Genomic DNA, 27,619 nt, shown 5'->3' on the forward strand with positions numbered 1-27,619 from the left:
ATTTAGAAGTTCTTCATTTGCCTTTAATTTTTCCTGATTTAACACATATTTGACCAATTTGAGGAAAATGAAATGATCAATGCACAGTTGTTTTTTTTCATTCACACATGTAAAAAAAATTCTGATATGATAATAACATCGATCGAGGTAAACCGAAAAATATAATAAAAAGAAGAAGCTTTTGAGAGAAGTTTCTTAAAAATTGATAGGTGGAAACAATTCACACAATAGATGGTTCAGACCGGTTATATGTTGCTTTTACAGCACTTTTAAATCTTTCCTGGACAAGTGTCCAGGAAAGATTTGTGACGACATGTGGATTTAAAAAAAAAACAAACAAAAAAATAAACTACATTCCTCACCTATAATAATTTATCTGGAAAAGTTGTTTTCGGAACACAATATGAGCCAATATATTTGAGGTAAGCACCACAGACAGTCAAAGTACTAGTGATAGTTTCTCTGATATGAAATATGCAGCTAAAGTAATTATACTGGCCTATATGATTGTTGCCAAAAAGCGATAGATTGGGAGGGAAAGGACATCACGGCATGCGGTTGTTGCGCATTGCCAACCGAGCAGCTCTGAACCATGCCAGCATATTGTCTTTCATCCATGCCAACTCGTGAAAAACTGCTTGCTCTGGAGAGCATTCTGAGATACAGTGCCAGAACCACGCACTGCACCGTTCAGGGAGCAAAACACACAGGAACGGCACGTGCTGCGGTTCTTGTTTGTCTTCCTCAATGCTGACAGTAATACCACTTTATTAAGATGCAAATAATGGAAAGAGGCTTGGGAAATGTGGGGATGAGCTTTAATTGCTCACTTAGCAGTCATCCTAGTGCAGCAACATAAAATTATGAGCAACAGTAACCAGTTTGTCCCACCAACTAATGCCAGCAACAGTCAAAAAAAAATTAACTTCACATCCTTGAATGGAAAAAATGCACAAGTGCATTTATAGTGGGCCGGCAAGATAGCCGAGAAGTATATAGTGCACTCACCTCTGAGCTGCCGAGCCTGGGTTCAGATCTCAACTCAGCTATAAACTGCCATCGTGGTGTTCCACATGCAACCTAGTGCTCAATGTGTGTGCCATCCCTCAGATAGATGTCAAACTAGGTGTCCTGTTGGACGTTAAACATCCCACTGCATTTGTGGGTAAAAAATTAAAATAAAATAAAAAAGTCGGTTAGTTATCATCTACATCCTGAACATATTAAATGCATGCTCAAATCCATAGGAGCACTGCATCAGCAGCGCAGCCGTACCTTAATAATGATGCAACTCGCGAGCTGAGTTCAAAAATGGATCCCAGTCCAATTTGCATTTGCGAACAGCATTTTTAGTGGATTTTGCAATAATTTCTGTTGAGACAGCAACGTCTTATCTACAACTGGCCTAAATACGTGTAATGTCATATATATGTTTTTACAGCCGATCAGGGGACCTACAGAGACAAGACGTGGCTGCCTCCACAGTTATTGCTGAGAAATTCACTGAAGTCACATTTGTTTAATGATGAATATTTTTCATGCAAGGTTGCAAAGTGAAAAATTATATAACGACAAGACCCAGTAGTTCTCAACTTTCAAATTTTTCCTTTTGTTTTACTTACGCGAGATGCAAGATTCAGAGAGGATATTTTCTTCACACACCTCTGGGTTGTTTAAATAAAAGCAAATTTAAATTGTCATGGTGATTTCTGTTGAATGTTGTTACCCTGCATGTGGGATATTCACACCACTTCTCAGAAGACGACGACTCTTGATGCATAACATATCTTCTTCCTCTCAAAGGATGCAATGCAGAACCTGCTCCATTTCTTAATAAAATGTACAGTAATGCAATACCACATCCTTAAGGTTCAGTAACATGCTAGATAAAACAAAATGTCGTCTTTTCTTTTTAATTACAACCTGCACCATCAAATAACAATCAGCCGTGTTACAACTCGAACTGCAATCTGTTGTATGTGTTAGCACTTCCTGGTATAGCACTTTTTTCAGCAAGAAACATTGAAGAAAGTGTACAAAATGCTGTGTACAAACATCACCAATATGTACAATAATCTCAGCTGCAAATTCCCTGTGTGGATATCCAACAATGTCTGTCATAATCTGTGTAATACAAGAAGATTTTTTTTTTTTTGCTTGCTGTTAAAAATGATTTTTAACATATTATTTTGCCCTAAAGAGCTGTATGCAGTTTTCTCTAAAGGAGGTTAACACATCAAGAAGTTGGCAAAAATATCCAGCAAGCAATGGAAACGTTTCGCTCAAACAAGCTCTTGTTAGTACTGGCCTCTCAATGCAACCAGCCTCAGCCCGAGGTGCCTGTGTTCTCTTGAGCTCGATGCCGCATCAGTTGGCCATACTCTTCGACACTCAGAAGGCATTGTGTTATCATCTTGCTCTCTTCCAACTTGGGAAGGACAACAGCAATGTAGCCTTCACCACAAGGCTGAAAAGCCAAAAATAGGAGTGGAGGTGAATGAGAAAGATAACTAGAGTTGGTGTCAAAGACACCCAATGCTCGCCTGTTTATACATTTATCGTTTTAAAAGACTAGTCTAATAATTAATATTTTTTTATAAAGCATTGCAGTGAAGTCTGATCAAAATAATTTTAAAGCAATATATGTATTTGTAGATTGCAATCAGTAACAAGAGCGCAAGTGAGCACAATATACGTCCAGACAAGAAGGTATATACAGAATTGTGCTACGACATGGAAAACAGCATCCTGCTTGCCATGGCAACCACTTTAGATGACGAATGCATATCGCGACACACCGTCTCCACAGTCTGACCCTATGTACCAGATATGAAACGTGAAAGTTGAAAACTTTGGGAGTTAGAGTGTGGACAGGAACGGATGAAAAACAGCATCCTGGTTGCCATGGCAACCACTTTAGATGATGAACGTATGTCACGACACACCGTCTCCACAGTCTGTACCTATGTACCAAATATGAAACGTGAAAGTTGAAAACTTTGGGAGTTAGAGTGCGGACAGGAACGGACGTATGACCGGTATCACATTATATGCCCTGATATGTATATATATCAGGCGTATAAAAAAGTGTGGAAGATAAAAATATCAGAAAGGAAAAAATAACTTGCACCAAAATTTTTAACATTTTGACGCTCACGCTGATGCTCACGCCAGGGGTATCGCTATAGCTATCTGTTTTTTGAACAGGCAAGCTAAAAATGACACTTCTCATGTGCAGATCAAATCTAAAAGTATCTTCTGGACCTTTTCAAGATCATGCTTTTAATCAACACTTTAAACATCGGCACAGCCGTGTAGTGCCAAAAAATAAAATAATAATAATCGCAAAAACCTGCTCCGCACAGTGATCCATGTATTTGATGAAAACTGCCAGCCTCCAAACGCCCCTACTCAAAACACAAATGGTTTATTTGAATAATAAATAAATGTTGAATTCAATAATGAAACATTTATTTATATTTCAGCTGCTTTAGCTGAGAAGATCCAACAAATTTGTTTTTTGCAAACTGAAAATTACAAAATCCATTTGCAGTAGATTGTACGTTTGCGAATTGAGACTGATTATTCGGTTTACGACCACAAATGGAGACTCTCGAAATAACCAACGTGTGACCCAGCAATTTGCTGTAATTTGATACTCGGGGTCAAGGTTTCAAGGCAAAAGTAAAAGGGTAAGAAGGAAAGGCACAAACAACTGCCAAGGACACTGCCACTGACTATCGATGACACATCTGACATGCTCAGAAAACAAAGAAAAACATCGAGCAGTGTGTCCAAATTTGGTGAATTGCCCTATTCTTAGCCAAAGACAACGCAAGTGCTGGCACGAAGGCGTCCATGACCCCCTGCAGAAGCGTTCAAATGGAACAAGACATGCTCTGGATCAAAACGTGCCGCTCATAAATCTCTGCTTTTTGAACCTCAGTTTTACATTTTGCCCATGAAGCTTGGCGAAAAAAAAGACTTGCCAACGAAGACAGAACAACCGGCTGTGTGCACCAGTGTGCCCCCTCTCACTCAAAAATAGAGAAAAAGAAAATACAAAATCCCCAACTCAAATCCAAGTAAAATTTTAGAAACGACTCAAGCTGTTGCAAGGCTGTACCTCAAAGTAAGAAAATATACAGACATTTCCAGTCCTGGCTCGGTGTTATTGCTCTGCAATGTCACTGGCATTCTCAGTGCTGTGATTGGATTCTTCATCAAATTTAATCCGAATTGAAAAAAACAAAAAGCCTTCATCCTATTGGGTGGTGGGGGGAGGGGGAAGGGGGGTAGTGGGGACCAGGAAGGAGGATTGCATCACAGAGCATGGTTTATTTTGGATGGGACAATTAGTTGGTGTCTCATCTGTTTGTGGATATTAAATACCCTGTGGTATTGTTCCCAACTTTCTTGTGCAGTCTCAGGAACCACCACTTTATCTTGAGAAGGAGATTTTTCTCATCTATAACCACCTTGGCAGCCTCACAGAGACCAATGGATGGTGCACTTCCATAATGGAACATCAAATCAGATTAGAACGGAGCCTTTGGTTTTTGCATCAACATTTCATTTCACAAAGATAAACAAGGAAACTTTGGACACAAGAAGTCCATGAGACCTGTGCTGTGTCCACACTCAATCAACTTAAATCAATCAATTTTCTTATCTTCTTTGTACTCACTCCATTCCAATAACTTTTAATCAAACTCAAAATGCACTCATTATTTCACCGATTTAATCTCGTTAGTTAATTTTGGCTGGGTGTAGGCACATAATGGATACTCCAAATATTAAACACAAGCAAATACAACCTGTCGTTTCACTGATGGGAATATTAAAGGGGGGGGAGAAAGGCAGGGAGAGAGGAAGAGGGAGTGAAAAGGGAGGGGAGGGAGAGTGGGGGAGTGAGGAGGGGTGGGGAAGTGAGGAGGGGGGAGGTTTGAAGGAGGAGGGGTCAGGGAGAGCAACGCCTCACCAAATGTCGCAATACACTTCGGGAGGGAGCGAGGAGGATGGGGGAGGGAAGTGGGGAGGGTGTTTGGAAGAAGGTGAGGGGAGGGGTTCTGGACTTGCGTTTGGGAGAGGTGTTTGAGGGGGAAATGGGAAGGGTTCTCGAGTTGCATTTGGTAGTGCAATTTATGGAGAAAGGGGAGGGGGGGTTGAAGCACAGGACTGAATGAAATGGGGTACATTAAAACAGCATGTTAATACAACAGACCACCCTGAGATGTCCATGGGATGTGGAGAGGGGAGGGGGTTTGGGAGGAGGTAAGCGCGAGGACAGGGGAGGGAAGGTAGCGTGATGGGAAAGGAAGGCAGCATTAGGGGAAGGGAAGGGGAGGCAGCATGAGGGGAAGGGGAGGTAGCACGAGGGGAAGTGAAGGGGAGGCAGCACGAGGGGAAGGGAAGGGGAGGCAGCACGAGGGGAAGGGAAGGGGAGGCAGCACGAGGGGAAGGGAAGGGGAGGCAGCACGAGCGGAAGGGAAGGGGAGGCAGCACGAGGGGAAGGGAAGGGGAGGCAGCACGAGGGGAAGGGAAGGGCAGGCAGCATGAGGGGAAGGGAAGGGGAGGCAGTATGAGGGGACGGGAACGGGAGGCAGCATGAGGGGAAGGGAAAGGGAGGCAGCATGAGGGGAAGGGAAAGGGAGGCAGCGTGAAGGGAAGGGGAGGCAGCATGAGGGGAAGGGAAGAGGAGGAAGTGTGAGGGGACAGTGTGAGTGGAAGGGAAGGGGAGGCAGTGTGACGGGAAGGGAATGGCAATAAAACGTGTCAAAACAGCCACATTTTCTTTTTAACCACCGGTTCTATATAAAACCGCCGGTTCTTTTTAATTGCTGAGTTCCATATAAAGGAGCATTTAAAACCCATGCTATTACCTGACAAAGGCCTATCTGCATGCATGCATGCAGCAAACTTTGCACCCCTCCAGTCAGCTCACATTGAATCGGATTCGTCCATGCTACACTCTGGGGAAGCTGTTTTGAATTAGCGATCGCTGATCGGTCATATAAACTAGTCTAGGCTCTGGGGGGGGGGGGGAGTTCGTGTCCATTACTCTTCTACGGCGTTACCTTTGATTTTATTGTTCTATATACTAAGACTTTCAAGAAAAGTCTGGGTAACACTTCCAGACCAAGTACGTTTTCTCTACAGCCGCGGCCAAACATTTACGGTTACGCCCGTAGTTTTCGAAATTGACGATATCGGAGTTCCTGGGAAAATATCATTATCCGGCACACACAAATGGTTTATTTTGCTCTGGCTGGATTTTTGGAGTGCAATTAACTAATTTCTATTGCGATTTGTTACCCTAAATGCATTACAATAACAAGAAATTGCCCGCTTCCGAACGACAAACAAAGGCGCCAAGGAAGGAACTGCGAGTGCGCGTGGGTTTTCCCGCCTGTTTTTCCCGCGCTTGGTGTGAAGGGAAGGGAGCAGGGCAGCTTGCTGCCGATTGGTGGAAGACCCCCTGTCCTGGGCACAGGATGGAACGAGTTAGGGGGAAGGGTTAGTGATAGACCGGTCTCATGGGGCAGGGGTAAGTCCTCATGGGGCCCGTGGAATGGATTAGGTAGAGGGGTTGTAGTTCAGATTTAGGTTGGGAAATGGATTCATGGGAAATGATTTTTGAGGACAGTGACAGACTGAGTGTGTAGAGGGGACGTAGCTTAGCTACGTAGTGTTAAAATGAACGTGCTATATTTTAAGGGATGACGAGAGAGCACGAGGTATTTAGGGGAAGTAGTGAGCAGGATGGCAGAGATCAGCGATGGGTTTGTTGAAGAGTTGTGAGGTGGATACATGTTGAGTGAGTGAGGCCAGCAGGTCTGTGTGTATGGAGTGATTGTGGAATGCATGGTGCGATGAGTGATTGGGGGGAGGAGTGATTCCCACCCAAGGGACCCCGGGGTCAGAGTAATGTGAATTAGGGGGTTAGTCAAATTGACAAAATGGAAGTCGTTTTGCTGTTGGTGGGGAAGTAAGCTCGAAACCCGCTTGGAGGGTGCAGGAGCCCTGTTGACGGGTTGGGAGCGTGGCTGCGAAAGGTGATTATTGCTCAGTGGGTACCCCGGGCACCGGGCTAGTCGGCCGCGGTAGGCCAAGGGCCCATGGGGGGCCGGGAGAGTGTGGTGGGCACGGGTGCGCCCGCATGATGCGGGGGCCTGGGGCGCCATATGCCACGGGGGCAGTGTACTGGGCACGGGCGACCCTCGGAAAGGGACCCGGCGTGCCAACACGCCACGTGGGCATCGAGGGGGAGTCGCCAGAGAGGGCACTCCCCAGTTTAGGGAGCTGGTAGGCTCGGAGGCAGTGTAGTGCCCGGGGGTGCCATCGTTGGAGAATCGGCAGAGGGTAGTTCCTGCCAAGGGAGCCACGCGTCCCAGCCACGAGGCCGTATGAGGGCACGGGAGGAAAATTGGAGGGCGAGGCCCGAAATTGTAAGGACACCAACACAGGCGACGGGAATCTGGGTTGTTGGAACTGAGAGTTTAGGCGAGAGGCGCTTGTTGAAAGCCCCGGGGTAGTTTAAGGAATAAATGGTTAGGGTAGATAGGAAGTGTACCCCTCCGCACCATCCATCCCTTCTCTCTCGTTGTGGGTCGCTGGACTCACTTTGGGTTAGATCGCCGAGATCTGAGGAGGCCTTGCTGAGGCTTGAATTGGGCCTCGACACAGGACGCTAGCTCTCCTTTATTGCCCTCCGAGAAGGGAACGAAGGGGTTGGGAGTCGGCTTGGAAGACAATAGGTTAGCGGAACAGAGACATAAAGGGGGTTAGGAGACAAGTTATAGCGGGGGAAGTAAAAATAAAAATAAAACAAAAAAATAAGTTGGGGCTAAATTGGTTTTTGACAAATTAAGGGAGTGGGTATGAACAGAGACAGGCACAGGTGATAGGTTGGGAGGGAGACAGTAGGGTAGGTCCAAGCCCGCCTCCCGAGTGGCCAGCACCACCGCACTCCCTCCACCAACCTCCATCTCAAGGCAAGGTGCCGGCCACTACATCTGCTGGCTGTTGCAAGGCCTGTGCCGGTCGGATCGTCTGCTGGCTGTTTGCTACGAGGCCTGTGCCGGCCACTTCATCTGCCGGCTGTTGCTACAACGGCCTTGTCATGCCACGCCTTGTCTGCCTGCCTTTGCCTTGGCCCATGCCTGCTGCCCCCGTTCAGCTTGCCCCGTTCTGTTTTGCATTTCCCCCCCCCCCCCATTCATTACCATATGCGCCAGGATCATCACGCAAGCGGCAAGGACTGCCCTGTTGGCAGCTGCAACACGGGACTGCACTGGCAGCCCGTGCAACATTTGCCAGTTCACTGCGTTCAGTTCAAAAGGGGGAGGCCTTGGACTGCGTGTAAGCAGCCGGCCACATTCTCCGTCACCTGCAGTGGTTGTGACTGTTGTTTTTCTTCACAGAGTCCATCAATCCTGGGCCATGGTTTAGTGTAAATTTTGTAAGTTAAGTTGTTAAGTTGTAATTGTAAATGTGTTTTGCGCCCCCGGCATGTGAGTCTTAGCGCCGGCAATTTATTTAAGTCATCTGCATGAGTGGGTTTGTTTAGTTAGTTACTCAGCCCGTAGGTTATTTATTTTGGGGACACGAATATACTGAATGTCGCACTCAGGGATCCGAAGGTAAAACGTACTAGGGGAGAACGACATATGATGGCACACGAAAATTCTACGACTCGGGACGAGTCTGTAAAAAGGGGAGGGGGTAGTGTTACGGCTGTGGAAATTCGCAATACACCATATAGGTCCCCAGCTCAGTTATGATGCTAAGTTTATGTGCAGATAGGTCCCCACCGTTGTTTTAAGGGAATTTTTTGTGTTCACCGAGCTGCGACCTTTTGAGATAGCCGTTTTTCTTTCGCTATCGTTATTTTGACCCACACAACAACCACCACCCTCATCTTCGCCACTACGTCCGCTTCCGAACGGCAAACAAAGGCGCCAAAGGAAGGAACTGCGAGTGCGCGCGGGTTTTCCCCGCGCTTGGTGTGAAGGGAAGGGGGCAGGGCAGCTCGCTGCCGATTGGTGGATGCATGGCGCGAGGCGGTCGGAGTGAGGGCACGCCCCTTTTCAAGAAGCTTCTCGAAGGGAGGCGGAGCCAAAAACGGGGAGGAGCGAAGGGCGGAGCCCCGCGCTATATAAGGCGGACCGCACGTGGTCTCTGTCTGTCTGTCTGTGTCTCTCTCTGTGTCTCTCTCTGTGTCTCTCTCTGTGTCTCTCTCTGTGTCTCTCTCTGTGTCTCTCTCTGTGTCTCTCTCTGTGTCTCTCTCTGTGTCTCTCTCTCTCTCTCTCGGTGGTCGGGGTCGAGCTCTCTTCTCTTGGCGGTTCGGGCTGCTCGTGTTCAGTTCAGTTCAGTTTGTGGTGGCTGCTCGTCGAGCTCGCAGCTCGTGTTCAGTTCAGGTCGTGGTGGTTCTTCTCCTTCGAGCAGCTAGTTAGTGAGCTCGGGCTTCTTCTTTTCTTGGGACACGGATGGAAGGCGCCGCTTTGCCAGCTCGGGCGCGCAAGCCTGCGCACACGAGAGGAGAGTGCCGGAGAGAGCTCGCCGACCGTCGCACAACGAGGGTGCAGGTAACCAGCGTAGGTCTCGTGGGCCCATTCGGTCATCCACGGCCCACGGCCATGAAGGTTTATGAACCCCGTCTACCCCCATGCCTATGAGGGGGTCATTTCTTTTGTTCTGTGTGAATGATGTGGCGCCATCTCCGTAAGTAGAACCTGTTTAAGTGACTGCACACGATAAGCATATTCGGTGGCATTGCTTTTGTTTCCATGCTTTTTATGTATATTGCATGACTGCCTTGACTGTATACGTGTTGATGTAAATAAATGTCCTTGTGTGAAACGTATCCCGTTCGTCGCGTCCTCCTTTCACCACAATGAAAGTGCCATCTTGCATCGTGGAATGAGTAGTGGGGTTTGAACACCCGAGTAAAGAAGAATCACTGAACCGTCGAGGTCGGCGATAACACCGCTCGGTTATCCCTGTAGCACGGAACGAACCGCTTAAGCGGTTCGTGTCCTAAGCCGACCTGCGGCGTGGTGCAACCCCTCGGTAGGTTACCCGCGCGGGTATTTAGGTATATCGACATTCGGCGATTCACCTTATTTCGCGCGGGTAGAATGCGGACTGGGTTGTGGTGAGGTTAAACCCCCACCCGTGACTGGCTCCTGGTGGTAGTTCCAAGGAGGATCATGACTGAATTGTCTGTCCGGTGGGCGAGCTGCTACTATTAGTGGAAAGCGGCAGTTCGCATGCCAGGCGGGCCAGAATTCGTAACAATATGGTATGGTTGAAACCGGAAGTGATGTCATAAACAATTATCTAAAATATGGCAATTTATGGATATTTTGTGCATTTATTGTAACAAATCGCAATATAAATTAGTTAAATGCACTCCAAAAATCAAACCAGAGCAAAATAAACCATTTCTGTGTGCGGGATTATGACATTTTCCCAGGAACTCCGATATCGTCAATTTGGATAACTACGGGCAAAACCGTAAATGTTTGGCCGGGGCTGTAGAGAAAACGTACTTGGTCTGGAAGTGTTACCCAAACTTTTCTTGAAGGTCTTAGTATATAGAACAAGAAAATCCAAGGTAACGCCGTAGAAGAGTGATGGACACAAACTCCCCCCAGCGCCAGGACTAAACACCATACACCCGGAATGTCAAGCATAATGTCAGAATTGGACAAATGATCCCTTTTTTTTTTACGTCAATTAAGAAGTTTATATTTTGAAATTTGGGTGAGATTAAGAGATTCGAGGTTATGACATGTGGGGAAATTAAATAAAGCCACAAACGCTGGCATCTCCAGGTGTTTTTTTTTTCTTCTTTCTTTTTGTATACACTGTCAAGGCTCGTATGAGAGCTAACACACAAAACGTACACCAAGGGGAGCAGGAGACAAGAGGGGGAGAGGCAAGGAAAAAAAAGTGTGGAACAGAGACATGAGATCTGTGGAAGGGAGAGGGATGTGGCGGGATACATGGGGTAAACAAGATGGACCCTACAGGGACTTTCAGGAAGGAAAGCTGTATGTCCAATGCGTTAATAAGCATTGCAATGTATCCAGCGATTCATAGGTATGATGATCAGGCATTCAATAATACGAGTGAAGAAAATTTAAAATAAATAAACCAATGTCACCCGCAGGGTGACCCGTATCTTGCCAAAGGTGACCACGTGTGACTTCTTTAAGGTCACACTGAGGTGAATAGAGCAGACATGCTATCCACCAGGAGCGACTCCTTGAGGAATATCTGCCTACGAGAGATTCTGATGAAAATCATTCTACAGAGTAACCATGAAAAATATGTTTGCCTCATAATGTCACCAAATGACGTCATAATGTCTCAAGCTTGACATATCTCGAAAGCACTCATCGAGGTGTTCAATTTGAGCTACTACACGATATGGTTCCTAAAACTTGAAAATTTGACATTGGGGTCAAATATGTTTGACCTCAGGCGCTAACCATGAAGGTCAAGGCCAATCGCCACCAAAAACTAATCAGCTGAGCGCCAGACCATATACTACATTCCCATAAAGTTTGGAGACGAATAGATTAAAATTACTCAAAAAATAAGGGTTTCGTCGACTCCCCTGATTTGCGACAAAGTGACCTTGACCTCCAAAATTTTATGCGCTGAAAGGGACCTCTATAGGCCTCTATATGCGAAGTTACAAAAATTTCTATTGATTACTGTGCTCTGCAGAGTGATTTATACGTGATTACAAAAAAAAAAAAAACAAACAACAACAAAAAAAAAACATCTGAGGGTCAAGGCCAATCGCCACCAAAAATTAATCAGCTGAGCGCCAGACCATGAACTATATTCCCATGAGGTTTGAAGACGATCCGATCAAAATTACTCAAAAAATAAGGGTTTCGTCGACTCCCCTGATTTGTGAAAAAGTGACTTTGACCTTTGACCTTGACCTTCAAAATTTTGTGCGCTGAAAGGGACCTCTATAGGCCTCTGATATGCGAAGTTACAAAAATTTCCAATGATAACTGTGCTCTGCAGAATTTTTTATATGCGATTACAGACAAAAAAAATTAAAAAAAAACATACAAGCTGACTAACATGTCTTGCAAAAACTTCGTTTTGGCAAGATAAAAAAATATCATTGTTAAGAAACCATTGTGGTCTATTCCAAGTCATGGCATTGTTGAGCAGGCCAAAAAAATGGTGAATTAAGACCCCAGTGAGGTAACCAAGGATGAGCCTTGATAAAGGATAATGAAATAAGGCTGTTAATTATCTTCAAGAGAGGTGTTTAAATCAACCCAAACACCCAATTTTCATTCGTGCACTCCCGTGAAGTTCCCTTAGTATGCATGCAAAGATTCAGGCCGCTAGGTTTTATGATTCTGGAGTTATGAAGAGACGCCACACTGAGTGACTGACTGACTGACACACACTGACATTTATTATTATAGATTCACAACTTAAATGCAGACAGGACAGCCGTCTTCACATCCTTATCTGAAGGCTAGCATGTTTTGAGATGCAGCACTCCCTGCTACTAGCACCATCAGGACGGCAGGTTTTTTCAGTCGAATTTGACTCCACAGGAGAACCCGTGCTGGACCATACACAGCAGACACAAACACACTTCCAACTAAGCTACCACTGCCATCCCTCAGCCAACAACACCCAACCTTCCATGGTGGTCTCGCATCCAAGTGCTAATTAGGTCAACCTCGCTTGGCTTCTAACCGGATATAACTGGATCAGGCACATTCAAAGCAACATGTTATGAACTGTTATAAAGGTTTTATGATGCTGCAACTTAATGAGACTAATACTGATCTTCATTAAACTTAATGCAACACTTTCTTTTTTGGAATAACCGACTGTTTTCGCCCCCCCACCCCCACACAACCCCAACCCTCCCTTTTCTCCAAAATCTATTACCTTCTCCTGCAGCAGCCTTGGTGTGTGAAGTAATCTTTCATTCACCTCCACCAGCTTCCCTCTGATACAGCTGCAAACAAATGTGGAAATATTGCCATGGAGAATACAACTCAGATCAGAAACGAAGTAGACACAAACAACACAAAACATCACATTACGCATGTTTCGTACATACGGTCCTTCAATACCGTAGCTTCAATGAATAATTTATTTCAATTTGGAAATCCTGCCAATAAATCACGGTTGCCTTAACGCCTTTACTTATTGAGCAGTGGTGCCATACCATGCCAAAATCGCACAGAGAAAACTGCTTGAGAAGGCCTCAGAATTTCATTATGATGTCGAGAATAAATTCCTCTTTTAAAACACTACACCCCCACTACATATGGGAGTGGCAGGAAGGGTCATGTTGTTATCTTCTCTGGGGTATATAGATGACAGTAGATCTCGGCTCGCGTCAGTTAGTCTGTGGTGGACATGATGAGCATATAATGCCTCAAGAATGTCGGGATCTTCTAGATTTCTTTCGGTTTCGTGTTGAACAGCAGTTGTGACTGTTTGAAAAGGTAATCATATGTGTTTGTGTTTTATAATATTTTTTACTTCTGGTAGGTTTTCCCCACAATACGCCGTGGTAAGCTATTTATACACGTTAACACTACATTTGTCCAAGGAAGAAACCTATCAGGTTTGGTTGAGATTGGATAAGTAACAACCGAACGTATTGCGATCAAAATAGTCAGACAGACACCAAATTGTGTATTTTCGTGTGGTGTTTACTATGACACCTGTGTCAATACGTGACATGAGTGGGCTACTGACAAAACAAACCTCTGTGCATATGGTGCTACGGTAGCTCATTTATGTGTGTAAATATGTTCTTAATAAAGATGTTCCACGAATGTGATGGTGCATTTTGATTCTCTGCCCCATCATCACTTTCTCACTGTGCGAGTGGAGGCACGTTGACGAAAAGGTTGAATCAACACGTCTTGTAAGTGTGACACCTTTTTGCGCATTGTCATCCATTCCATAAAATGATGGGTCAGTGGGAATGCAATCTTAAATTGGGTGAAGACAAGATATTTACTTAGTTTAAATGTCCATGGAATCAGAAAATCATGTTTGGCTTGATGAATAGATACGACTTCACTTAACGCTTAATCGGTGTTCTTTTCTTGAATAAATATCTTGAAACGAAGATTGTAATGTTTTTTTGGCGTTCCTTTACTCTGATTTATCCCGACCCCCCCCCCCCAAAAAAAAAACGTCGATGTGATTACATCATATGTCACCTGACCTGCCACGCCACCTTGAAGATGTTCTTTGCTGCGGGACTTGTGATGACGGGTGGTGTACATACCCTCTGAACTCTGTCAAAGTACTGAGAATGCCAGCTTGATGTAAAATAGTGCGAGTGTGAATGTTTTCCCAAAAGATTCAGCGATGAGGTTAATATGGACATCCAAAGTAAAACTGACCAGAGGAAAGTGGCATGGCCCAACTGCTTCAAGCGTTATGTGCAGCGCCCATTTTGAAGATAATTAGTACGACACTGACTTACTGGCTGTGGCTTACTGGCTTATTGTACGACACTGCAATTCCCAGTTTGGGATGAGTACATTGAAGCGATTGAAAGCTGACACGATCACCAAGAAGATTAGAGATAATTCTAATCTAATGGGGAAGGAGAAAAAGGAAGGAAAAGTATGAGAAACTGAGGGTAAGTAGCATTTTTGTTTTTTTACCCCGCATTTCTATTTAACATTGACCATGATCGCCACCACTTGAGGAATCAATCAGTAACTGTCTACGTTATGTATCAGACATGCAAACAGGTACAGCCATATCAGACAAACATACAGCCATAAGCAGGACTAATCGTAATACACATGTAGCTTCTATGTACCAAGCAGATAGAAAAATCGACAGAAATGGAGAAAACTATGAAATTATGTTTAATCTCCATGACCATGATGCATACTTTAACAGCAACAATCCACTTTCACATTGTCATGCCTGCTATTTGCAGATGCATGCTCTGCCGGGCTGGCGCAGGCCAGGCAAGCAGGCATACAAACATTCAGGGCAAGAGAAATACCGTGCGCAACCATGACGATACATGTACAATGTCAAAAGGGTCTACAACTTAGAAACTCTAATAATTATTGTCCGACTTCTACTTTTGATTTTGTCTTTTATTATTTACCAGCACATTACTCGTAGAGTGATTGCATCGCACCCCCCCCCCCCAACTCCCTCAGTGACACACACACACATATACACACACACACACACACACACACACACACACACACACACACACACACACACACACACACACACACACACACACACACACACACACACACACACACACACACACACACACACACACACACACACACACTGGCAGTTTAGTCGTTGGGCTGTGGTTAAACTGAATGCTTCAAGACTGAGTAGGGCTCCATCAGGCACAGCATGGATAAAGAGGCAGCTTGGTCCATGAGTCATGGTTCCTTGCTGTGGTTACACTGGATGCTTGAGTACCGGGGAGGGCTCTGTTGGACCATTGATAAGGAGAAAGCTTGGTCTATGAAACCTAGTTCCCTGCTGTGGTTAAGCTGGGCATTCCAACATAAGAACAGCGAATATGTAACATTTTCTGCTCCCCTATCATGCTGTCAACGACTTCATAGAAACCTGACAGGGGCCATTCAAAAATTACCGAACACATTTTTTGCCTAAATCTGACACCCCCCCCCACCCCCCGCTCAACCCCACAACACCCCAGTAATGCTTCAAAGGACACACCCTAAAATATTATGTACACTCAATGAAGACACCCCCTACCACCAGTTCATACCTTAATCTGAGGATGATACTTATCCCATTGTTTTTTTTCAGTTACTACAAACTATATTTGAAAAAGTAAAGGCGGTACAGTGTACCGTCAACAAGACAACACAGCAGTTGGAATCCCTGGAATAACATCATCAGACTAATTGCTTGGAGTGACGTAATAATTTCTAAATATGCTCAATTGCTTTCATTTGCAAATGAGATTAAGTGTCTTCAGGTTTGAACAGCAATGATAGAATTTAAATAAAGTGATTAGTGTGATACAAAACAAACTGTTCAAACCTGGCAGAGGTATGCGTTCCATTGAGTGCCGTTGTGGTTACTACACGAACTGCAGAGAAGTGTTACATCAAAATACCACTAAACTCCACATTCACCAAGTTCTAGCTCGACGATTTACCATTTACCAGTTGTTATTACCGAGTGTTTCTTTGACGTCATCCCGATTGTTGTGAACGCCAGGTATTTCGTGCATGAAGCCATCCCAAATTTCCACTTCGGGTTCATACATGTACGGTAAGTGACAACACTTTCTACATCATGATTTTGACCAACATCGTAATCTGAGGATTCTCGATCAGAAAATTGTCAAATTCTATTTCTGACAAGTCTGAAGCGAGTTGTGTGGCCATTATCCATTGTGCGCCGAGACTATCTTTCCCTTGATTACGTCACAAAGATGATGTAATGACCGTGGCAGTTTTGTGGAATTTTAGGAGTGGTACTCGCCAGGTTGGCTTTTTAAACTGCAACACTTCAAAAATTATTAGAATTTAAAACCATGTTCAGGTCTTTGCTTATTACTTAAAAAAAAAATCAATGTAATCACATCAAACAAAATATTTCATATGATTCTGTGGACCTTAAAATGAGCTTTAAAATTCTGCTCTCGGCCATAAATATCACACATAGCGTGTGTTTTGGAAGGTATGGCTTGGGATTTTACCAACACATCTATTACTAAAAGAAGAAGTGTCCGTGTGTGTGTGTGTGTGTGTGTGTGTGTGTGTGTGTGTGTGTGTGTGTGTGTGTGTGTGTGTGTGTGTGTGTGTGTGTGTGTGTCACACTTTATTCCAAAGGGTTCCTGCTGTCGTAGAATAATAAAAATGGTCTAACTGGAAAGCCAATAATCGATTTACTCGGAACAAAAATTTGTCCGTTTAATCATAAAAGTACCTGTTTTAAAAGCCCGTCTTTCTGTGAGGGAAGAGGAAGAAGCAGGACTTGGAGCTGTGACGGAGCGGTTCAAACGGTACGACACGGAAGGAGCACACAAACAACAACCACATTCACATCGACAGCAGCAACAAATGCTCCGTGTTACAAAAGATCCTGTTTTCACGTGTTTCTCTTCGTTTTACATCCTCATTGAGATTCACAGATAGACGTGCGATATGTTTGTGAAGTTCAACATGCTGTCAGCGAAGCGACGGATATTGGATAGTGGATGAGAATGAAGATGCGAATTGGTGTTGATGTCGATTTATGGAATGAAAACCTCAGCAAAACACATCTCAATCTTATTTTATTCCCAAAATGTTACTTACTTGCTATTAAAAAAAAATAAAAATGAAAGAACATGAGCGATCTGAAGCGCTGAGTGCACAGTGCAAAAATTGTGCATACCTGTAAACTGAGTACTGCTCTCCGTTGGAGCATCGTAGCCTGCAAAGTGGGGCAAGCTCCGTCAGGAACTGTCCACCCTGGAAGTAAAACAGAAAAGAATAGCTCTCCTAAAGTAAGGATGTAAAGCTGCAAGGACAATAAGACACGATTCTCTTCGAGCTCAGCAACTGAAATACGAACTCCCGAAGCAAACTTGTGGTCTCCAAGCACAGGACATGTTAAAAATCAATGTATTTGATAGCTTTAATATTCTTTCACATTCTTTCTGCAAAAGCTTTTGCAGAATTAGTATGATTTCCTCTGAACTACTTCAAATCTAAACGTCACTGCAATGCTTGCTTTATACTGCAGGATAACTACAAGCCTTCATTCCAAAATGTTCTCGGTGCGATAGACTAGTTAGAGAAGTGCGTCGAGTCGGACAGAGATCAAGTGGATACAAATGAAGTTGCCAGCATAAGTACAAAGGTTTTGCAGAGGAAACAATAATATTCGAGGCCATCTACAGATAACATTTCATCAGGATGCTTGCAGGAATCGTTCTTTTAAAAATCATCAGAGAATGACAAAGTTTCAGAAACAAAATACACTTTCATGAATTTATTGTATTCATTACGTTAGACACACTTACTCGCTTGGCCTTTCCAGATACTCGGTTATGCAGACGGCTGCAGCCTGCACTGATTTGAAAATCCACTTCTTGTATCTCCACGCCGGGTTGAAGTGCAGGGTGTGTCTCGGCTAAGGTCACAATACAAATTCTACGGACACACCAAGTTTGAATCAGCCAAAGTTTTTATCCTTGTTGAACTTTCTCTTCACACTGCCCACTCTGGGTAGCAGTCCATGGTAATGTCCCCGTTGAGGTGTCAATTGGATTGAGATCAATTTAGAGGTTTATCCAACATTCTAATTCACCCTTCCTTGTGACTGGCAAATCAACTCATTATGCTAAGGATATGAAGGGAGTGTGTAAAAGATCTTTGCTGCATCTCAATCTCTATCTCACAAATTTAAAACATGGTAAGAAGTTATAAAACAAAAACTAAACACACACAGAGTCCAAGGCCTTAATTAGCCCATGTTCGCGATGCAAAAAGTGGGGTGAAGCAATCGGTCGCATACGTACATGTCTGCATTTTGTTAAGGGCATACATTAAAAACCGTTCAGAGGAAGAAATTGAAACTTTACCACATGTTACATGACAATTTGATAGAGTGCACATTAAGATAAAGCCTGGTGATGGCTGAATGGTGAGGTGGTGGGCTTGGGATCCGAAGGTACTGAGTTCAAATCCCGCTCTCTGTTGAATTAATACCAGGTGGGGTTGACTCAGCCTGTCATCCTTCCGAGGTTGGCAAAATGGGTACCAGCTTGCTGGGATGATCGAGCCTTTCGAGTATCCTGTGTCGGAGTGGCGACCCTGTCCAGGATTGTGCCCAATAGCCCAGGAGACTGCTTTGGCAGTACCGACGCTCTGTACAGAGTATGGTCTCAATAGATGGATAGATATTGAGATAGTTATAGAGTGCATACATCAAAAACCATTCAAAAATAGTGTCATTGTAATTGCTTCAGCTTTTATTGTGCTCAGCTGGTGAAAAAAAAGTGAAGAACAACAGTAACAATTTGGCGTTTTGACGATCTCCTGATTTATACTTTGTCAATCTATTCTGGTGTTTTTATCAGCCTTGGTAGTTATGAAAACACTCGAGAATGAGAATAAAAGGTGCTTTGTAAAGGCATATGAATGCACTCTATTGCAGACTTTTTCAAAGTATAATTTGAACACATTTATCTCAGAAGTGTAGATAGATTAAATTACAAATTTGCTGCCAGAAAAGTTGGCTCACAGCAAGTCCTTCTCAAGACTGCATGGGTAAGTATTTTACAAAGACCATCCAGTTAAATTAATGCAACCTCCTCTAATGTTTGTTTGTTTGCCAAAGATGTTAAAGAGAGAGGCTTATGCCACTTAACTAGTGAACAGCTTAATGAGCCAAGAGGCTTCTATCTGTAATTATAGGGGCGTGTTGTACACTATAAAACATAGGTATGGCACGGCCTCATGGTCAAACTCTCTAATTGGAACGCTGTGTGTAAAGTCGTAAAAATAAATAAATAAATAAAAAAACATACAAGCTGACTAACATATCTTGCAAAAAGTTCGTTTTGGCAAGATAATAAAAGGGTAGTGATGAAAATGAAGTTGGGACTTGCTTTCTGCATAATGATTCAGTTACGTGATTGCCTCTCCCCAAACCCCCTACCTCCACCCCATCCCACCCATTTACTCTTAAAGGGTACATTACACCTGGGACACGATGCTTTAAGACAGTCCCAAATGACACCTTTTTGTCAAAGAAAAAAAAATCAAATCAGCATTGCCTTGCTGAGCAGTTATGCCAGTTGCTTTTTAAAAATGAAAAAAAAAACACATGCTGCATGTAAAATATTTCACGCATGCACGTGCATGACACACACACACACACACACACACACACACACACACACACACACACACACACACACACACACACACACACACACACACACACACACACACACACACACACCTCACTCCGATTTAAAACTCTTTGCATCGAACGAAAGGGTATTCCGACGACATTCAAATGAAATTTGGCCGAGATAAGTGTGCCAAGTGCACATTCGTACAAGGCAGACCAACAAAAATGGACAACATAAAACCAATAGACCTAAATACAAGACAGGAGCTGGACATCGAAGCATCATATAAACACCTTGAAGTGGAAGAGAGCCAATCAAATATCCACCAACAAGTGTGCAAAACAATTACCAAGATACCTCTCCCCAATAAACAAAATCAAAGCAATCAATCAACTCATAATACCAGTATTCCAACACAGCTGTGGAATAATAAACTGGCCACAAGTGGAAATCAAAACAAGAAAACCCTTCACTATCCACAAAATCTATGGCATCCCAAGAATGTACCTGCCGATACGAGAAGGGAGTAGCGGCCTGATGGAACTCAATCAAATGCACAGAGCGACAACCATAGAGCTGATTTAGTTTGTGAAAAGTTCAACAGACGAGCCGACCGAATCCGATTTGTATACAAACACGAAGACAGCAACAAGGCAGAAAAGGCATCCCCAACCCACCTTGCAAAAAAATTCCAAAACATGTGCGAACAGAAGATGTCACACATGAAACCAAAACAGCAGTGAATACAATATATAACTATAATTGACTTATTTTTTTATGGGACTTTAAGCAGTTAGATGAGAATGAGTTGTTACAAAAAGCTAATCAGTTTCAGCTGCGATACCCAAGTCATATTTCAAGTGATATTCAGAGTGAAGTGCTTATTCTTAAAATAATTTTTGATGTGAATTTCAAACGCGATGCTGTGTCACTGAAGAAAATTTATGGTCAGATATTGAACTTGAGATTGGGCAATGTTTTCCCAAATGTCCTTATCGCGTTGCGCATTTTTCTGTCATTGCCAGCAACAGTGGCCTCCAATGAGAGGAGTTTCAGTGTCCTAAAACGAATTGTCATACTTTCGGTCCACAATGGTGCAAGAACATTTGAATGGATTAGCAATTTAGAACATCAACAGCGACAAGGCAAAGTTGCTTGATTTTTCTGGTGTAATTGATGAATTTGCCCAAAGAAAAGCATGGAAAGCATTTCTAAATGTGAAGAAGTGATGACCATTTCTAATCTGAAATTCCGAATTCAGAATAAACATAAATGTACTATTGTATTTACTGCTTCATATTACAGTACTGTACTCTATTGTCTTGTATACATTTTGAATAAAATTGCTTGCCATTACCATTTTTATTAATCGTTCTAGTTATTTTATTGTTTTGTTACTTGTAAGTACATCATGTGCACTTCATGTGTACATGTTTCTACCCATACATAAATGATATGTATTTAGCACTGATTACAAAAATACTTAATGAGCAGTTTGAAATGGGGGCCTACATTTCCCATCTGGCCTGGGCCTATTACCAGCTTTGCACAGGCCTGGACAGTAGGGATGGTGTTGACTGGGTGATGTGTAGTGTTTGGTGCAAGCCTAACATAACACTGAATTTAGACCAAAAAGTTCAATTTTTTCCTCATCTGATCACAAAACTTTTCTCCACATACCTGCAGTATCATTAAGATGCTTTATCACAATATCTGCAAGAGCTTTTAGATGTGTCTTTTCAGTAATGGATTATTTCTTGCCACCTGTCCAGAGAGGCCAGCTTTGTGAAGGGAAAAGGATGTTGTCGATTGATGAACACTGACCCCCATCTCAGACACAGAGTCTTGCAGATCTTTCAAAGTCATTGTTGGATTTACAGTGAATTCGCAAATCAGTTTCCTGCTTGCCCAGCTGATGAGTTTGGATTGTCGACCTGATCTGGGTAGAGTTTGAGCGGTACGAGACATCTTCCACTTCTTAATGATGGATGTCACTGTACTCAAAGGGATAATGAGTGACTTTAAAATCTTCTTATAACCCTCTCCTGAATGGTGTTTCTCCATCACTTCATGTCTGATATTTTTAGAAAGCTCCTTGGTCTTCATGTTTGCCTTGTTGGTTAACCAAGTAAATTGCACCTTAAAACTCCTTAGATAAGTGGGGGAGCTTAAATTTTTTTGGTTGAATCACTGACTACATAACCTTTCAAACAAATAATTTACTCCTGAAGTGATTTAGGGTTCATTAGGAAAAGGGTTTGTACACATATGCACATGAGAATCATCTGGTTTTTCTCCATTTATACATCTTATTAACATTTTATCTGCATTTTTCAGCTTTATCACTTTGGAGTGGTTTGTGAAGACTATATTTTACATTTGATTTGAAAGCATCATGAAATAAACTCAGGTGGCATCAAAATGTGAAAACTTTGGAAGGAGTGAATACATTTGCAGGCCACTGTATTTATGACAGCAAGCATGAGTATTTACGATGGATGGACAGAAATCACAATGAAAAGGCACAAGAGAACAGTAATTACGTCACGCTTTAAGCCCACTTACACTGTCTTAACCTAATCTACACACAGAACATGGTGCACCATTAATCGTTCCAGGAAAACGTGGATAGAAAGAAAGTAGATAGAGTGCTGAGTGGAGCATGGGTGCAGCACCTGCCTCACCTTACACAGATGTGTGTAAGCTTGTGCTGCATGCATAACTGCACCGTGTGCAGACTCGCACAGCTCGTGCCAGGCGCTGATTCGTGCAGCCTGCAAGCTCCCCCTTGGTGGCTCTCATGATCTGAAGAGGCAGCACAGCTCATGCCGCATGCAGACTCGTGCAGCTCGTGCCGTGTGCAAGCTCCCACTTGGTGGCTCTCATGTTTGAACAGGGAGACATGAGTGCAGGCTTGGCTAAAAGACTCGTGGTAAATAGAGCTTGATGAACCAGAGTGAGATGAATCAAAAGTCCCAGCACATAATAGAAGTCAAGAGCACCTCCGGAAGATAAGACAAGTGGCATGTCGAGCGTAAAGATGTACGTGGAAAGGCTACTTGGTCCACGAGAGTGCTTGCCGATCTCCGTGGAAAGTAGTCGAGAGCAGAGCCGAGATCTCATGGAAAGTCGTCGAGAGCAGAGCCGAGATCTCATGGAAAGTCGTCGAGAGCAGAGCCGAGATCTCATGGAAAGTCGTCGAGAGCAGAGCCGAGATCTCATGGAAAGTCGTCGAGAGCAGAGCCGAGATCTCATGGAAAGTCGTCGAGAGCAGAGCCGAGATCTCATGGAAAGTCGTCGAGAGCAGAGCCGAGATCTCCGTGGAAAGTCGTCGAGAGCAGAGCCGAGATCTCCGTGGAAAGTCCTCAAGAGCAGAGCCGAGATCTCCGTGGAAAGTCCTCGACAGCAGAGCCGAGATCTCCGTGGAAAGTCCTTGACAGCAGAGCCGAGATCTCCGTGGAAAGTCCTCGAGAGCAGAGCCAAGATCTCCGTGGAAAGTCCTCGACAGCAGAGCCGAGATCTCCGTGGAAAGTCCTCGACAGCAGAGCCGTGATCTCCGTGAAAAGGCTGCTTGGTCCCCGAATGCACTTGCTGATCTCTGCGGGAAGGAGCCCAGAATCTACTTGCCGATCTCTGTGGTAAGGTATCTCAAATGTCTGAGCGTGAACAGTTCTAGCTTTTTACCACCAACTTCATTCACTCGTTTTCACATCCGCTCTCGAAGGACGTCAAACCGATCTGGTGTTTTACAATCGCCGAGAGGAGGTATGGTTGTTGTTGTTGTTGTTGTTGTCTCTGTTGACCGCAGGCAGTGAAAAGAAAGGTATATTTAATTCCATGGTGTGAAACACCCGATTAAGAATTTTTTGTATGAGTTAACAGGTAATATTAAATTGAACCAATCGGTTAATTTGTGACGTGTTGGTTTGGATGTGGAATGAAAATGAGGGAGGGAAGGCTTGAAGGGGTGGTGTAAAGTGGGGGTTTTGAGGTCAAAGGACGAGGGGAGGGGTTTTAGATGGAAGAACGAAAGGGTGGATTCAGATGAAGCAATGAAAGTTTCCCATGGAGGTTATGGGGTTTGAAAGGCAACGAGCGAGGGACCAGTGATGGATGGGTAGCTGGAGTTAAAGAAGGATCAAAAGATGGATTGATAGATAGAGGGATTAAAGAGATATCTAACATGCAAACTCACAACACGTCTCCCTCCCAAAATCCCTCCATACAAAAGGTAGGCAATCTATCCAAGTACAAACTAGAGAAATATCAATCTGGGGGAAATCCTACGTGTCTGAATGCATGAGGGTCTTTTCCATAACGCCCGCAATATACAGTATAAACACAGGGTGCAGGAAAATTCACAATATAGTTGCGTACATTTATTAACACACTTGAATAAATGGAAATCTTGTTAACCACAGGGAGGAACCAAAACATTTTTTTCCCTTGCCCTTCAACGCAGATGTTCAAACTGTCACCCATCAGCGTTAAGACCAGTGTGACTACTCCTCATTTTCATAAATGCCAAGGTGAGCCAATGAAAAAAAGCCAAGAATTCACAAGGTTTCGTAAAAGCGATGATAATAGAAAACCGATACGCCACGAAAACCTATAGAAAACCAAGACGTCAAGGTGAACAAGGAATAGCCAAGATCTTGTGAAAAAAGCCAAGGAGTGGTCACACTGGCTGAGATACGACTGACATGTTCTTTCAGAGTTCGAACCAGCACTGCAGAACTCTACATAGTCATTGATGGATGCAAATGTCTGTTACATAATCCCGAATATCTTTCAGAGTACTTTGGCATACACATTACACAACATCTTTAACAACTCCCCATATATTACAAAACATGTGGAATTCAAGATATATAGATATATATATATATATATATATATATATATATATATATATATATATATATATATATATATATATATATATATATATATATAGTTACATACAAAGATAATTGGGATTGATGGCAGTAGTATGATGATGAGAGGCTCCATTTGAGATGAAAAATGTGCAAGATGCACATCTGAAAATGGGTGCGAGTTGCAACTCTCACTATCACTTGTGCCCATGTGGGACATCATGATGCGTTTGTTCATCACGGTCGGTCAATTCAAAAGAAGCGGCCATACTTCCAAGTGAACACTCCCAGCAGGCCAATGCAAACAAATCTTACCATCTCTGTGGTGGACAAAAGCTCTTATAATACGGCGTTGTTAGGGGGAACACAGTCCGGGTGCTGCAAAACCTGTGTTTTGGCGAACTTCACCTCCACAAACCCCCCATGAGTGCCCATAAAAGTGACAGTAAATTTGGACTCGGTGGGCTATTGTGATGCAAACATGACTCCAATGATGCTTGGAAAGAAACTGGGGGAGGAGTTCGTGCGCTTCCTGCTGTAAAAGCGACACCATAAAGTGTCTTTATGAAAGGAACGAAAAGGCGCAAGGTCACGGGCGGCCGATCGGTCCATCATAAAAAGTGTGCTCCAAAAACGCCTCTTCCTGCATCTGCACCTCGCAAGACCTGAGACAATTTGTAACATCCGTTTAGCTGCTTTGAAGTGGCAACGGATGCAGTGCAAACGAGCTGTTTTAACAGTCCCCTTCACAGATTCCTTGCACCTTTGGCTACAATGTCATGGAAACCGGCCCTCTTTGATGCAGCTAGCTTCACGCGGTCATAGTCATTGATGCCTTATCTCCTGCAACCCTCTCTCCCCAATCCTCCTACTTTCCAAGCAAATAAAAACCCCACAAGCATTCCGTCCCAATTATCTCCCTGTGCTGAACGATGTGAGCAATCCAACAGTTACACTTATTACATTGACAATATTCATCTATGAAACAATGACATTTTGAACTGACTGCATCATAACAGGTTCTCACCATTAAGTGTATTCAATGCTTCCAAGGGCTCGTGCAATAACAGCACAAGTGACCCAAATGATATTGCAAAGTTAAGGAGATCGAGCTGTGCTCATCATGCTGCAGTAATTCAGAAAAGAGATCAAGTTTATCACACGCCATTTTATGCAAGATATTGTTGTGGTTACCAAATTCGCAAACCACCATTCAGGTCCCTTAGGTGAGGTATCTCGGCAAGTGCATGTGTAGTTAGGCCCAAACCCGTTGTCTAGTGGGAATACATGTCATTTATACGTGCTGCGACTCTTCAGGATAGCCGTTTTTCTTTTACTATCTTTATTTTGGACCAACCGCCATGATTACCACCACAACCACAACATCAACCACCAACCACAACACCGCTTCACCACAACCGCCACGACCTTCACGTCACACCTCGCAACCGTAGCATCGCCACCGTTCTTGCCCCGCTGTGGGTACCGGTGTTGGACTCGTGCAGGGCGCACGTTGAACAGCGTGTACAAAATCACGGATTTTGTGCTTCAAAAACGGATCAAAAACGACACACGCCCACTTTTTGCCGTCCAATCGGTGAGCGAGGGGCGATTTGGCCCCGCCTCCAGAACGATCGATATATGCAAATTTGTGGATCAAAAAGCCTTCACGCCCACTTTTTCTCGGGCCAATGGGGAGCGAGGTGAAAGGTCAAAGGGAGGGGGTCAAAGGCGAAGCTACGGGGGGATAAAAGGACGGTGTTCGTCAGTCAGCAGAACGAGAAGGAGTCGGAACGGAGAGAGAAGGGAGTGGAAGTCTGGAGCCCGAAGCCTGCAGTAGCTGGAGAAGCTGAAGAGAGTCGAACGAGGAGAGCCCAAAGAAGAGTCCAGGGTGGAGAGTCCAGAGGCGGAGAGGCGGCAGCGGCGAAGGCAGACGAGGGGGTGCTCGCGACGGTGCCGGGAGCTGCACGCCCGAGGAAGGCCGGCAGCGCGACCTGGCCGAGGTGGAGACGCACACCAGGGATAATAAAGATCCTCTATACCCCGAGCATCAGCAACCCCCTCCTGTTTCCCCCCGCGCTGAGATAGTGCGACCAAGGGGGCCCCTTTTTCCCACCCCTGCCAGGCACTGTCCGCGAGGCCCGCGGAGTGCGGCGCCATCGCCGCTCCGCGTCTCATCACCAGACGGGTAGGCGCGACCCGGTCTCGGCCTCAGGCCTGCCTCATCCTTGAGGGTATTTCTTTTCCTTGGTTTTGGGTATGTGTTGTCGGCGCCGTCTGTGAAGTAGAATTGTATCAGTGTTGCCGTGTGCTCGGTAGTCGGTATTAGCTCTGCACTGTGTTTTCACTTTTATATTTGCTTTTTGTGTAAATGGAATTGTGTTTTCTTTTTTTGTGTGCATTTGGTGGAATTGTATTTGTGTGCTTCCCGTGTGCCGCGAATAAATGTGCTTTATTGTTGAACTGTTCTCCCGCTTCGCTTCGTCTTTTCCCCCATTGAACCCTCATCTTGCTTCACGTAAAGGGTTGGTAGTGGGCTGAATACGCCCGATAATTAATCGAACCGTCGAGGTCGACGATAACACCGCTCGGTTATTCTGATAGTACGGAACGGGTCGCTTAAGTGGCTCGTGTCCGAAGTCGACCTGCGGCGAGGTGCGATCGCCCGGTCTACCCTCCGCGTGGGTACTTAGGTAGGTCGAATTTGGCGAGCAACCCTATCCCACGCGGGGGCTGATTGGCTCGATCGCGGTGAGACCGAAAGGTCCACCCGTGACTGGTTCCCGGCGTTAGTCCGAGAGGGTCACGACTGGATTGTCCGTCCGGTGGGCGACGTGCC

General features: G+C 44.3%; 2 protein-coding genes across 6 annotated transcripts in view; one reads left to right on the forward strand and one right to left on the reverse strand.

Moving 5' to 3' along the window:
• The window catches only part of GDF11 (growth differentiation factor 11), a 242,688-nt gene that overhangs the window by 201,593 nt on the left and 13,476 nt on the right, over positions 1-27,619 (forward strand). The window lies entirely within an intron of this gene.
• ABITRAM (actin binding transcription modulator) overlaps positions 1,898-27,619 on the reverse strand; it is a 74,252-nt gene continuing 48,530 nt past the window's right edge. For 3 of the 5 annotated variants that reach the window (XM_085869290.1, XM_085869289.1, XM_085869293.1), the window contains exons 3-6: positions 18,065-18,194; positions 17,434-17,510; positions 12,946-13,015; positions 1,898-2,467 (exon numbers count right to left, since the gene is read on the reverse strand). In XM_085869290.1, coding sequence (XP_085725416.1) covers positions 2,327-2,467; positions 12,946-13,015; positions 17,434-17,510; positions 18,065-18,194 — 418 coding nt within the window. In that variant the 3' untranslated portion in view covers positions 1,898-2,326. Of the gene's footprint in view, positions 2,468-12,945; positions 13,016-17,433; positions 17,511-18,064; positions 18,195-22,587; positions 23,699-27,619 lie in introns of those variants that run through there. The other 2 variants (XM_085869291.1, XM_085869292.1) reach the window with 2 other exon arrangements.

This window comes from Eptatretus burgeri, chromosome 2 (assembly GCF_056783735.1).
Source record: "Eptatretus burgeri isolate ZD-2024b chromosome 2, Ebu_testis_v1, whole genome shotgun sequence".
Lineage (NCBI taxonomy): Eukaryota > Metazoa > Chordata > Myxini > Myxiniformes > Myxinidae > Eptatretus > Eptatretus burgeri.